Here is a 15051-nt window from a genome sequence, read left to right on the forward strand (position 1 = left end):
TGGATGAATGTAAAATGTTAATATCTTTGGCTGTGAGAGATGATTATTAATTAGAATCTTTTATATTATTTTTTAAAAATCGGCCTCATCGACCGGCTTGATTTGGTTCTATGTAGCAACATCTGTACGTGTTTTTGTTTTTTTAAACGTTGGTTAAAAGTAGAGACTCAGATCTAGAAAAAGGGTATATCATACACTACAGTTGAGGAATAATGGGAACGTAATTATGTTTTTAAAGTTGATAAACTTGTAACCCCACTTTTGAGAAAATGGCCCTTGAATGTACTTTGTCTACACCCATTCGTTCACACCCTCTTAAGCCTTAGCCTCACCCATCTCTTTAAGGATTCACATGTAAAGGCCATGTACTAAACAGAGTGGGTAAGGTAGCGTAGTAAACAATCAAAGACTAATAGTGGTGAAAGTAGAAGAAAAAATACACTATCTAGTCCTTGGCCTATATCCTAATCTGACTTTGGTGCAGGTCATGTTGATCTTTACATTACCATCTCTGGTAAACACACATCGTCTCACATGCTTAGCATACAGAAGGTGCAAACGGTAGGGTGAAATGGTTACTTGCATAGTAGCAATATCAAACATTTAAAAAATAATATTTTATAATTATTAGATGATTCTTAACCAGACGCACTTGTCTAAATTGATGGGTTGTGTGAAAAACACTATATCCACATCTAGTTAAGTGGATGGGCCACTATTGTCTAGACGTGTACACCTGTTCATGAAATAATCACCCCCAGTCACATCTAGCTAAGTGGATGGGTCACTATTGTCTAGACGTGTTCAAGAACTACAATATATGGCTGTAATCACCCCCAGACTCACCTGGCTAACTTGATGGGTCACGTAGCTAGCTAGCTAGCTAGCTGAACAATGAGCCTGATGCTGCTTTCAAGACAAATGGGAATTTGGAAAAATACGAGGTCAAATCATGACGTCAGTGATCTTCCGGTCGGAAGAGTTCTCGAGTTGGAATTACGAGTTGGATGAGCTGGAGTTGCCAGTTGTCTTGAACGTACTGAAGTCAAAGATTACCGAGTTCCCAATTCAGAGTTCTCAGTTATTTTGAACGCAGAAATGATCCCTACCCATACTACTAGCAATACAAACTGATTGTCATAGCTTGCCACCATGCATGAAACTGCAGGTAGCTAAAGCTAACCAACTACAGTAGGTTCAATGTTAGCTAGCTAGCTAACATTAGGCTACAACTAATAATGCAAATGTATTTCTGAGATACACGGATCATACACGTAATTGTAGCTAGTGAGCCAGCAGGCTAAAGTTAGCTAGCTAGCTAACTAACAGTACCCTTTAACTTGCAATGAAAATGACATTGACAAAATTTGAAACTTATAATATCTGAAAATGTATTTTACCCATATACATGGATGAACGCTTCTCCCTCTCTGTCACGGATGCTGTGACCTTAGTTTCAAGATTTAATCCAGAGACAGGCGTTTTAAACAGCCTTCTGTGCTCTCTTTCAACTCCCTCCCCATATTTGCAATCAAACGTCAGAATTTTTGCCCCAAAAGCATATTTTACATTCAAATGCCAAATGTTCCTGAAATGAGTCACAATTATTTGAATAATTCAATGGATGTTTTTTGCACAATGGTGATGACTAAAGTGTCTTATTAGGAATTTTAAAATCTGACTTCTCTATGTGGCAGTCTATGGTAATTGTCTTTCTGGGCCGAGCATCAGTTAAACTGAAGTACCAAAACAAAACTGTAGGAGCAGTCAAAACTGTGTTTCTAGACCGAAACCCCGCCCCCTTGGTATTGACGGAGAAAAGGGGGGGGGGGGGGGGGAACTCACTTAAACATGTACTGGCCAATCAAAACCTAATATAGACGCAGCCATTGTCACGTTTACAATACACCCTCCTGTCCTCCGACTGTTTGAACAACTTAGCCTGTTAACTTTGTTCAAATCAGAGGTTTGTTCTCAACATGCCTACCTGGTTAAATAAAGGTGTTCTCAACGTGCCTACCTGGTTAAATAAAGGTGTTCTCAACGTGCCTACCTGGTTAAATAAAGGTGAAATAAAAAGGTCACCATCCTTTTCCGAGTTAAGATCACTTGGAGTCAAAATGCAAGACGTACCGCTCAGATGTTTTTAATGACTTAAATAACATAAGCCTATGCAACATTAACCAATTAAAAACAGTTCTGTAGCAATGAGGTTTGTACAGTAGTAGGCTATAGACCCAATACATTATCTCTGCATATTGGCTATAGACCCAATACATTATCCCTGCATATTGGCTATACTCAGTAGGCTATAGACCCAATACATTATCACTGCATTTTGGCTATTCTCAGTAGGCTATAGACCCAATACATTATCACTGCATATTGGCTATAGACCCAATACATGATCTCTGCATATTGGCTATACTCAGTAGGCAATAGGCCCAATACATTATCCCTGCATATTGGCTATGCTCAGTAGGCTATAGACCCAGTACATTATCCCTGCATATTGGCTATACTCAGTAGGCTATAGACCCAATACATTATCACTGCATTTTGGCTATTCTCAGTAGGCTATAGACCCAATACATTATCCCTGCATATTGGCTATACTCAGTAGGCTATAGACCCAATACATTATCCCTGCATATTGGCTATACTCAGTAGGCTATAGACCCAATACATTATCACTGCATATTGGCTATACTCAGTAGGCTATAGACCCAATACATTATCGCTGCATATTGGCTATACTCAGTAGGCTATAGACCCAATACATTATCACTGCATATTGGCTATACTCAGTAGGCTATAGATCCAATACATTATCTCTGCATATTGGCTATACTCAGTAGGCTATAGACCCAATACATTACTCCTGCATATTGGCAATGCTCAGGTAAATTATCACACTGGTAATATATAATTTGTCGTTTTACTTGTGAGGCACATCCGAGTGACTGATGGCCTGCATCTGATGGTCAGTCTGAGGGGAGGGAGAGAGCTGTGGTGAGGCTCCCTCCCTCCAAGGACACCGAATCAATCACCTATTGCCGACAGCACAAAACAGACAATAGGAACGCAAGGCCTAATCTTTTTTTTTTTAATTTACAGACATGTTTGGTGATCGATTGGCCGGTTGGTGATCACTGGTTTAGAGGTTCAAATCAAGGGCCCTACCTGGATAAGAGGATTATTTCTCAGAAAGAATTGCCAATTCCTGATATTCATATTTCTATGGTCCTTGCACACAACCATCCCTACCTAGGCCTGTACAACTTCCATTGCTCTTTCACACTGAGGATTGGTGATTATTGTTGATTTTTTTTCTTCAAATAGCTTGTGAGTTACTATAGTCTTAATATATTATCATTCACAATGAATGTTAAAAAAAACCACAAAAAAACAACACTTTCCTACATTTCCGAGCAGCAGGTCGAGGTTTCTCAGGTACGCGCTTCTCCCTCAACGTTATCAGGACAGAGAAACCAGACGCATGCTCACATGGAACACACGGAACACATGGAACACACGGAACACATGGAACACATGGAACACACGGAACACATGGAACACACCAAAAACAAAAAGACCATGAAGAAACTGACAAATCACGTACATGATGGTTATGAAATACACACAAAAAACTTCTCACTAGTGTAGCAGGTTGTGAACTGCTGTAAACAACGCTTTCCACTGAGAATGACAACGGTAAATGACTGTAATGAATATATACATTAACCGAAATGAATATAACCAAACCACTGGGATTAATGGTACATTTACTACTGGGGACATATGTCAATGGGAAATTGCTTAAAATAAAAAATAAAAAATAAAAATAAAATAAAAATAAAATAAAAATGAAGGGCAAACAATTCAGTCAACGAAAACGAATGCGCACGAATTGGCGGGAGACAGCGGAGCCATTTTGGAGAGAGACTTCACCACATACCCCTCCCATTCTTCTTGTCTCAACATTTTAAATTATACTCGAGACATCTTATCTTCACACATATTTGAGATGTTTTACAGTCACAGCCGCAACTCAATAATCAGCCTATTGCCAATCGTGCTGTTTAAATTACGGGCTTCCTAAATAGGCCTATGAGCATGTGATATGAAACAATCTAAAGCCATTTTAAAAGCTAATGATCCTCGATTCCTCTGTGACTAAGTTATGCTTTCTGGTAAAGTATTTAGAATGATTTCAATGTATTTCTGTACAGACCGGTGTAATTATATAACTTCGGCAAATGTATTTCCATTTACTTCCCTATTGGATCCACCACTATGTAATTTCTCTTCCTGTTTGGCCCTGTCCGGGGGTGTCCTCGGATGGGGCCAGTGTCTCCTGACCACTCCTGTCTCAGCCTCCAGTATTTATGCTGCAGTAGTTTATGTGTCAGGGGGCTAGGGTCAGTTTGTTATATCTGGAGTACTTCTCCTGTCCTATTCGGTGTCCTGTGTGAATTTAAGTGTGCTCTCTCTAATTCTATCTTTCTCTCTCTCGGAGGACCTGAGCCCTAGGACCATGCCTCAGGACTACCTGACATGATGACTCCTTGCTGTCCCCAGTCCACCTGGCCGTGCTGCTGCTCCAGTTTCGACCATGCTGGTCATTTATGAACATTTGAACATCTTGGCCATGTTCTGTTATAATCTCCACCCGGCACAGCCAGAAGAGGACTGGCCACCCCACATAGCCTGGTTCCTCTCTAGGTTTCTTCCTAGGTTTTGGCCTTTCTAGGGAGTTTTTCCTAGCCACCGTGCTTCTACACCTGCATTGCTTGCTGTTTGGGGTTTTAGGCTGGTTTTCTGTACAGCACTTTGAGATATCAGCTGATGAACGAAGGGCTATATAAATACATTTGATTTGATTTGATTCTATTGGATCCACCACATATAATTTCATTTCAGTAAAATATGGAACCGCTATCAGGTGCTCTGTCTAGAATGGTGTTCTCCCAGGTGCTCTGTCTAGAATGGTGTTCTCCCAGGTGCTCTGTCTAGAATGGTGTTCTCCCAGGTGCTCTGTCTAGAATGGTGTTCTCCCCAGCTGCTCTGTCTAGAATGGTGTTCTCCCCAGGTGCTCTGTCTAGAATGGTGTTCTCCCCAGGTGCTCTGTCTAGAATGGTGTTCTCCCAGGTGCTCTGTCTAGAATGGTGTTCTCCCCAGGTGCTCTGTCTAGAATGGTGTTCTCCCCAGGTGCTCTGTCTAGAATGGTGTTCTCCCAGGTGTTCTGTCTAGAATGGTGTTCTCCCCAGGTGCTCTGTCTAGAATGGTGTTTTCCCGCAAATTGCATTTTGGCAAATGTTTGAAAATGCCGTTTTATTAGTCGTTTCATTAATAAATGCATGACCATAATCTACATGTGACTTCTGTCCTGAGCACAGTGTGTGGACACCCTCATGGGTTATGGACCCACAACACATAGGAGTTGGGTCAATTTAAATCTTACAGGTCACGTTGTTCAACACCACATTTCCCAAACAGAAACCCTGCCCCCCGTGCGCGCGCACACACACACACACACACACACACACACACACACACACACACACACACACACACGAGGAAGTGAGAGCAGAGTGTTTAGTAAAGAGGGGTGGAGGTGTCAGAGAAACACTTCCTCCCTCTCGTATTCCCCCCTCAAAAGAAAATAGACCAACACTCATTAGAAGATGGTGGCTGACCACCGAACATCGGCCACCATTTCCTGTTCCGGGTTATTCAACACGTTGTAGCTGTCTGCTGTAATATGCTACCTGAAGCATCTCTAATGTAGAGAGGTTGGTTCTCAGTCCAGGCCTTTGATTTCTCCTCTGTCCATGCCGTATCACATAAACACCTATCCCTCTCTTTCCTTTCTCAGTCTCAGTCTCAGTCTCTCTCTCTGATGGATACTAATCTGCAGTGTAATATCCTGGTGTGTAGCTGATATGTGTCACTGCTTTGACAGATATCCCATCAGGTATCAGGAGAGCTTACCGGGCAGAGGAGTGTTACCAGCACCCCTCCAGGCAGTCTCTGACACTCTCTGGCATAAGAGCTGTAGTCCCCATCCATCAACACACATATTCGGTCTACCGAAACTTCTGTACTTTTTAGATACTAGTATATGTTCGTTTCGGTACTTCTGATATATGTCAAACCTGTTTATATCAGACCCCTTATCATAGTGCACTCTGCCTGCTCCACTAACTAACTGCTAGCCTGGGAGTCTGGGCTGAATCATGTTAGCTCCACTAACTCACTAATAGTCTGGGAGTATGGACTGCATTATGTTAGCTCCACTAACTCACGAATAGCCTGGGAGTCTGGGCTGTATTATGTTAGCTCCACTAACTCACTGCTAGCCTGGGAGTCTGGGCTGCATCATGTTAGCTCCACTAATGTCTAGAATGGTGTTCTCCCCGGGTGCTCTGTCTAGAATGGTGTTCTGTCTAGAATGGTGTTCTCCCAGGTGCTCTGTCTAGAATGGTGTTCTGTCTGGAATGGTGTTCTCCCAGGTGCTCTGTCTAGAATGGTGCTCTCGCCAGGTGCTCTGTCTAGAATGGTGTTCTCCCCAGGTGCTCTGTCTAGAATGGTGTTCTCCCAGGTGCTCTGTCTAGAATGTTGTTCTGTCTAGAATGGTGTTCTCCCAGGTGCTCTGTCTAGAATGGTGTTCTGTCTAGAATGGTGTTCTCCCCAGGTGCTCTGTCTAGAATGGTGCTCTCGCCAGGTGCTCTGTCTAGAATGGTGTTCTCCCCAGGTGCTCTGTCTAGAATGGTGTTCTCCCAGGTGCTCTGTCTAGAATGTTGTTCTGTCTAGAATGGTGTTCTCCCAGGTGCTCTGTCTAGAATGGTGTTCTGTCTAGAATGGTGTTCTCCCCAGGTGCTCTGTCTAGAATGGTGTTCTCCCCGGGTGCTCTGTCTAGAATGGTGTTCTCCCCAGGTGCTCTGTCTAGAATGGTGTTCTCCCCGGGTGCTCTGTCTAGCATCGTGTCCTCCCCGGGTGCTCTGTCTAGCATCGTGTCTCCCAGGTGCTCTGTCTAGCATCGTGTCTCCCAGGTGCTCTGTCTAGAATCGTGTCTCCCAGGTGCTCTGTCTAGAATCGTGTCTCCCAGGTGCTCTGTCTAGCATCGTGTCTCCCAGGTGCTCTGTCTAGAATCGTGTCTCCCAGGTGCTCTGTCTAGAATCGTGTCTCCCAGGTGCTCTGTCTAGCATCGTGTCTCCCACGTGCTCTGTCTAGAATCGTGTCTCCCAGGTGCTCTGTCTAGAATGGTGTTCTCCCCGGGTGCTCTGTCTAGAATCGTGTCTCCCAGGTGCACCATTCTAGACAGATACATCTTTACCTACCAATTAGCTTATTTGACCATTTTGACGTTTTGATTCTTTGTTGTAATTTTTAAACTATTCAAAATGAACTAGTGTCAATGTTGAATAATCACATATCACAATCCTACAATAAAAATGGGGAAGAGGTTCCATTTCCTCGATGTCTAGTTGTAACAGCTCCAACACTCCGTCCAGAGTGTAGTTTGAGAGAGAGATACAGTACATGGCTGCTCTAGTTTGGCCTATCACTGACCTGGAAAAGCTAGACCAGGATGGGCAACTTCAGTCTTCAGGGAACTTATTGGTCATGCTACTACCCCAGCTAACACATGAATAATCAATAATCAACCAATCACGATCTTCAGTTTAGAATGGAATTAGTTTAATCAGCTGTGTTCGCTAGGGATGGGGTAAAGGGTTACACCACTCTGGCCCCATGAGGACTGGAGTTACCCATCCCGGAGCTAGATACTGGCCTCACGTTTAGGTCAATGTAAGGCTGTTTTTATACAAACGCTGTTGGCTTTATAATCGTGAGAGGAATTGAACTAGCTAGTAGCTATCGGTAGCTAGTTATACCTAGGTAGGTTAGCAGACTTTTCTCAAAACAAACCAAATTGTGGCTAGCTTCTGGTCCCTCATGCAAAGCCTTTACAGTCAAATATCATTCCAGAAATGTTAAAATTAAAAATATGAATATATGGCCAGCATTATAAACAATTCCTCCCGTTGCTCCAGGGGATAATAACAGAGAAATGCTGTGAAAACCAGCGCACTGCAAACATTCCAAAATGTTTAGTCAGCAGTGCTTGTTTTGTTGACATTTAGTCGTCACTGTAGCTCCTACAGCACTACCCTGGTGAGCCGTACGTAGCAGCAAGGTATTTGATTGGTTTGACGTACTTTGAGGAGTCATTGATTTTACACCGGGTATAACCCCTCTTTAGCCGATTTCTGTCAGGGAACTTCCCCAGGCTTCCCGTTTTAGGGAAACCGGTTTCATGACGAGGCTATGACCAGACAGTGTCTCTCGCATACACACACACCTCTACCCCGGTCAGTCTGCTCTGCATGCCTGGGGACGTTGCCAGACAGTGACTCAGTGTAATGTTGACGTCAGCTACTGTCGGGAGACAAGCTGGCATGGCAGGACTTGTTCTAACCGTGTAAAGAAATAATTCATAGCTAGAACCTACTACTTCGGTCTTTCTACTGTCAGGGCTATATCGACTGATCTTTAGTCTGGACAACCATTAGTTGGATCAGATAACCATGAATGACTTTGACTATGACTTCATAACAGCGTTTAATGGTCTGGTTAGAAACAACATTAGCCTAACCTACGTCAGCCTTCTTCAACTGGTCCTGGACAACCACTAGATGTGCAGGTATTTCCTCCAGCCCGTCACTAAAACACCGGATTCAACTAGGCCTAATTGTTGTCTAACCTCGCCCCCCCCCCCCAGGCTAAATGCACATAAACCTGCAGCGACTCAAATCTGGTCTACAGGGGTGTGAGGTAAAGCCTAGTCAATAGTCAAAGGGATGGCCCGGGACGTTTTCTCAATCTTTCTGTTGTGTTAACGAAGGCCACTTTTGACTTGTTGATTAACCAGACCTTCTGAGGATTTGTCAGAAGTGTCAAAGTGAGATTAGAGGATTTGTCAGAAGTGTCAAGGTGAGATTAGAGGATTTGTCAGAAGTGTCTGGTGAGATTAGAGAGCTTGACCAGGGTGACGCTCATGGAGTCAGCTAATGACATCACTCCACTGGTGCGTTCAGTTTGATTAAATGTTTGCGTGACGTTTCCTTAAAATGTTCTGCAACATTCTCGAACAGACTTACATTTGCACTGTTTGTTGGGTATGGCGTTGTGTGGCTTGAAGCCATGAGTGATGTATTTAAAAAGGTCAGTGGCCATGGTGACAGCGATACCCAACCCCTCCCCAATTTTCAACTTGTCGATCAGAACACCATTGTATTCATTTAAATTTGAACTTTGTACACCATTGTTTCGTACTGAAAGCAGCCCAGCGTATAGTACAGTGATGACATCACAGCAGTATAGAGAGAGCGGAGTGATCAAGAAGGCCTATCAGATCTGCTGCCCATCATTCTGTCTGCTGATCAATCATTAGAATTTTTTCTTAACTGACTTGCCTAGTTAAATAAACGGTTAACAGACAGGAGAGAATAATGAGAGGGAACGCAGCCTTTGTTCTCAACACACCTATATTTAAAATGTTGATTGTTACCAACACTGTTTATTCTTAGTTACAGCAAACATGTCAGTTAGTTACTCTGTCAAAAAATAAATACATGACCAAGTCGCACTGTTTCAACAAAACTATAGCGGGACATTGAAAGTGTAGCTAAAATAACTTCTTATCCAACAGACTACTAGATATGTATAACAAACTTCCCCGTTAATCTATGATATTACCTTGAGGGCGTATTTGTCTCCGCTTTTCTTGTGGAAGATCTCCAGCACCCTTCCATTGATGCCGTGTCCCAGTACCTGACTGGTCACTTTGTACTCGTCCGTTATTGCGTTCTTCTTGATCTGTAGGGTCGGTTTCACATGAAACTGTGAGAGGTGACCCGAAGGGGGCGGGTTAGGTTGGCCCGCCGGGTTAGCTGGGCCCTGGGTCGGGGGGAACAGAGGCTGGGTCCCGGTGTTGGACAGCATATTGGGTCAGCTCAACCAGACAATGACAGCACTTTCCTTCTCTCTCTGTCGGTCTCTCCTTCCTGGGTTACAGGTAGGTAGTTGGCTTCTGAAAGTGAAGTTGGATCTTCAACAACAACACAAAAAAAAAGGACAGCGAGTTTGAAAATAAGTTCGCTAAAAACGAAGTGTTCACGATAACGTTATAGTCCAGGTTGAAGTGGCTAAATAAATTAGCCCGGTTAGTTAGCTGCTTTAGGCTAAGCTAACGTTAGCTGAAATCCATCTCGGTGGTCCGTCCGCCTATTCCAGGTAGATTCAAACAAATTTCAAGCCGTTTCAAATTGTGTAGGTTAATGAACAACTATGGCACTAACTGCGAAAGTATATTTCAACACGTTACGGCGTAAGGTTAAAAAAACAAACTGACTTAAATTAAGAAAACACAAAAACTCAAGACACCAGAGTGCACACACACTCACAATCCCCGACTTTCCGATAATAGTTATGGTGCGTTCAAGACTACTGCGTTCTCGAAAAAAACGAGGTAATTTCGTGACTTCAGTGATCTTTAGGTAGGAAAGTTGGAGCTCAAGGAATACCAGAGTTTCCGAGTTGGATGACTGTTAAAAAACTACTTTTCCCAGTCGTAACTCGTTTTTTTCCGAGTTTCCAGTTGCCATGAAATTCGTATGTTGGGGATTTCCGAGTTCAAAGTTCCCAAGTTGTCATGAATGCGACATCACACAAGGAGGGGCTCCTCTGATGACGTCATGGCACGAGATATGACGCCTGCTGAAATTTTCTGCGTTCAAAACAACTGGGAACTCGGGAAAAATAAGGTCAAATCATGACGCCAGTGATCTTTAGGACGGAGCTCAGGAAGATGCCCGAGTTTCCGACTTGAAATCCCAATTTGGATGACCTTTCAAACTATTTTTCCAAGTTGGAGCTCATTTTTTCCCCGAGTATCCAGTTGTTTTGAACGCTCTGAAATCGGAAGTGAGATTTCCGAGTTCCCAGGGGTTGTGAACGCGGCAATTCTCCTTCAAATTTGGTTAGCTGCAGGCCAATATGGCGACCGGAGTATGGGCGAGTGGGTGTGTCGAAAGGGTGGGTGTATGGAAAGCGAATCAGCTGATTGGGCAGATTTGTTGCCACTCAAGACCGTTTTGCGTGCCTGATTGGGGTGTTCCTTCCTTTTGAAGCGCTTCATACTGTGTATCATCAAATCAAATTGTATTGGTCATATACACATGGTTAGCAGATGTTATTGCAGGTGTAGCGAAATGCTTGTGTTTCTAGTTCTGACAGTGCAGTAATATCTAATATGTAATCTAAAAATTCCCTAACAACTACCTAATACACATCAATCTAAGTAAAGGAATGGAATAAGAATATGTACATATAAATATATGGATGAGAAATGTCAGAGCGGCATAGGAAAGATGCAATAGATGGTATAAAATACAGTATATACATATGAAATGAGTAATGCAAGATATGTAAACATTATTAAAGTGGCCAATGATTTCAAGTCTGTATGTAGGCAGCAGCCTCTCTGTTAGTGATGGCTGTTTAAAGATAGAAGCTGTTTTTCAGTCTCTCGGTCTCAGCTTTGAGGCACCTGTACTGACCTCGCCTTCTGGATGGTAGCGGCGTGAACAGGCAGTGGCTCGGGTGGTTGTTGTCCTTGAAAATCTTTTTGGCCTTCCTGTGACATCGGGTGCTGTAGGTGTCCTGGAGGGCAGGTAGTTTGCCCCCGGCAATGCGTTGTGCAGACCGCACCACCCTCTGAATAGCCATGCGGTTGTGGGCGGTGCAGTTGCCGAACCAGTTGGTGATGCAGCCCGACAGGATACTCTCAATTGTGCATCTTTAAAAGTTTGTGAGGGTTTTAGGTGACAAGCCACATTTCTTCTTCAGCCTCCTGAGGCGCCGTTGCACCTTCTTCACCACACTGTCTGTGTGGGTGGACCATTTCAGTTTGTCCGTGATGTGTACGCCGAGGAACTTAAAACTTTTCACCTCCTCCACCTACTGTCCCGTCGATGTGGATAGGGGGATGCTCCCTCCGCTGTTTCCTGAAGTCCACGATCATCTCTTTTGTTTTGTTGACATTGAGTGAGAGGTTGTTTTGCTGACACCACACTCTGAATGACCTCACCTCCTCCCTGTGGGCTGTCTCGTTGTTGTTGGTAATCAAGCCTACGACTGTTGTGTCATCTGCAAACTTGATGACTGAGTTGAAGGCGTGCATGGCCACACAGTCATGGGTGAACAGGGAGTACAGGAGGGGGCTGAACACGCACCCCTGTGGGGCCCCAGTGTTGAGGATCAGCGAAGTGGAGATGTTGTTTCCTGCCTTCACCACCTGGGAGCGGCTCGTCAAGAAGTCCAGGATCCAATTTCACAGGGCGGGGTTGAGACCCAGGGCCTCTAGCTTAATGATGAGCTTGGAGGGTACTATGGTGTTGAATTTTGAGCTGAAGTCAATGAACATTATTCTTACATAGGTATTCCTCTTGTCCAGATAGGATAGGGCAGTGTGCAGTGTTATGGCAATTGCATCGTCTGTGGACCTATTGTGGCGGTAATAAAATTGATGTGGGTCTAGGGTGACAGGTGAGGTGAGGTGATATGATCCTTGACTAGCCCCTCAAAGCACTTCATGATAACAGAATTGACTGCCACGGGGCGATAGTAATTTAGTTTAGTTACCTTTTCCTTGGGTACAGGAACAATGGTGGCCATCTTGAAGCATGTGGGGACAGCAGACTGGGATCGAGAGAGATTGAATATGTCCGTAAACACACCAGCCAGCTGGTCTTCGAATGCTCTGGGCCGTCTTGGCCGGCAGCCTTGCGAGGGTCAACATGTTTAAATGTCTTACTCACATTGGCCATGGAGAAGGAGATCCCACAGTCCTTCGTACTGGCCGCGTCGGTGGCACTGTATTATCCTCAAAGCGGGCGAAGAAGGTGTTTAGTTTGTCTGGAAGCAAGACGTTGGTGTTCGTGACGTGGATGGTTTTAAATTTTTTTAGTCAATGATTTTCTGTAGACCCTGCCACATACTGTACGTCTCGTGTCTGAGCCGTTGAATTGCGACTCCACTTTCTCTATACTGACATTTCGCTTGTTTGTGCCTTTGGAGGGAAAAACTACACTGTTTGTATTCGGCCATAATCCCAGTCACTTTTCCATGGTTAAATGCAGTAGTTCGCGCTTTCAGTTTTGCGCGAATGCCACCATCTATCCACGGTTTCTGGTTAGGGTAGGTTTTAATAGTCACAGTGGGTACAACATCTCCTCCTATGCACTTTCTTATAAACTCACTCACGAATCAGCGTATATGTCGATATTATTCTCTGAGGTTACCCGGAACATGTCCCAGTCCACGTGATCAAAACAATCTTGAAGCATGGATTCCGATTGGTCAGACCAGCGTTGAATAGACCTTAACACGGGTACATCCTGTTTGAGTTACTGCCTATAGGAAGGGAGGAGCAAAATGGAGTCATGGTCATATTTTCCAAAGGGAGTGTGGGGGAGGGCCTTGTATGCATCGCAGAAGTTAGAGTAGCTGTGATCCAGATTTTTGCCAGCACAAGTACTACAGTCAATATGCTGATAGAATTTAGGAAGCCTTGTTCTCAAGAGGAAAGGTAAAACCCTCAGCCATGAGGTCACTGAGGAGGACCAACAGTGATAAGGGGGATCGTCTGAAAGGGACTGGCATGCAGGGATGGAACATAAGGACACTGGCCAGCCGACAACGATTTCTACATTCAGGTCATAAATCTGTGACATGCGATGTTTGTAAAGGCAAAATTTCACAGCTGTGTCAGGCTAGTTTGGCACATTGTCTATCCAGTCTGAAAATTACTAGCCTCGGGCTACATTCATTTCCATCCCTGCTGACATTTCGATCTGACTGCACAGGTAATTTGATTAGTCATGTACAACAGATGCGGCCGTGGAACAAAACAGTTTTTGTGTTTTGTATGGGGAAAACATTGAGCCCACAAGTCCTTTGTGAGCTAGCTAGCCAACTTTAGCTATTGTAGCTAACTAGCCAACCAAGGTGCCTAAACTAGCTAGCCCACAAGGCAATATTTAGCTAGCTAGTTAACATTAGCTCACCATTCGTGTAGTCAGACTTTTCTAAGTGGTGACATACTAGCTAACCAACTAACCTTGCCATGGTGCCCGCCTAACGTTAGTTAGCAAGTCTGACTACATGAACGGTGAGTTAACATTAACTAGTGAGTTAAATATCCCTTCTCTGGTGGGCTAACGGTAGCTAGCATGTCACCATGTGAAAAAGTAGCAGGCTAGCTCACTGAAGACTTGTCAATATAAAATGTCACAACAGTCATGCTTCTAGCCTATGCTGGTTTTCTTTTTACTTGTAAAGAAGGTAATGTATGTTGTACATGTAACTACAGTTGGTGGTTATCTAGCTAATTTTCATAAGCACCATGTTAACCACAGATCTTTGACTTAACCAAAATGCCTTGTTAGTAACTAGCAAACAGGGCTTATTTTATCACAGCGATGCCTCTCACTTACAAAGGCTGGAAAACAATCAAATCAGAGTAGATAGCACAGTACGATCCTTGCTTCTGATCGACGGAGAGACCTAAGGTTAACAAGTTCGCTACAAAGGCAGAGGGAAATAAATAAAAAAATTTTTTTTTTAAACATGTTAAGATAGCTAAGTAATTTGAAAAATGCTAAAACAACACCACACAAGAAACACAATATCAATTATTTACAGGAGAAACTAAAAAGGCTATAATATCTATACTACTTGCTAGGGTATTTGATACTTGTCGATGAGTTTGCATGGAGAAATTTGCCTTGAGGGATGACATCAAAGCTTGTGAAGATGTGTAGTTCTGTGTTAGCCACATTAGCGGCTAATTAGTCTTGTTTTTAGGGGCTAATTACAGACGAATATATAAAGTTACTTTGTCCGATAGAGATTTGCGCGGTTATCAAAACGCCACGCCGGGGTAAGGCTACGCGAAACACAGACCTTATATGAAGTAGTTAT

General features: G+C 43.6%; 1 protein-coding gene across 2 annotated transcripts in view; it reads right to left on the bottom strand.

Annotated features, from left to right (window-relative positions):
• LOC110528685 (MAP kinase-activated protein kinase 2) overlaps nt 1-12643 on the bottom strand; it is a 36422-nt gene extending 23779 nt beyond the window's left edge. For both annotated transcript variants that reach the window (XM_090242151.1, XM_090242150.1), the window contains exon 1: nt 9766-12643. In XM_090242151.1, the coding sequence (XP_090098277.1) occupies nt 9766-10011 (246 nt within the window). In that variant the 5' untranslated portion in view covers nt 10012-12643. The remainder of the gene's footprint in view (nt 1-9765) is intronic.
• Between the last annotated feature and the right edge of the window lie 2408 nt (nt 12644-15051).

Source organism: Oncorhynchus mykiss, chromosome 7, assembly GCF_057628025.1.
Source record: "Oncorhynchus mykiss isolate SJ-2025 chromosome 7, ASM5762802v1, whole genome shotgun sequence".
NCBI classification, from domain to species: Eukaryota; Metazoa; Chordata; class Actinopteri; order Salmoniformes; family Salmonidae; genus Oncorhynchus; species Oncorhynchus mykiss.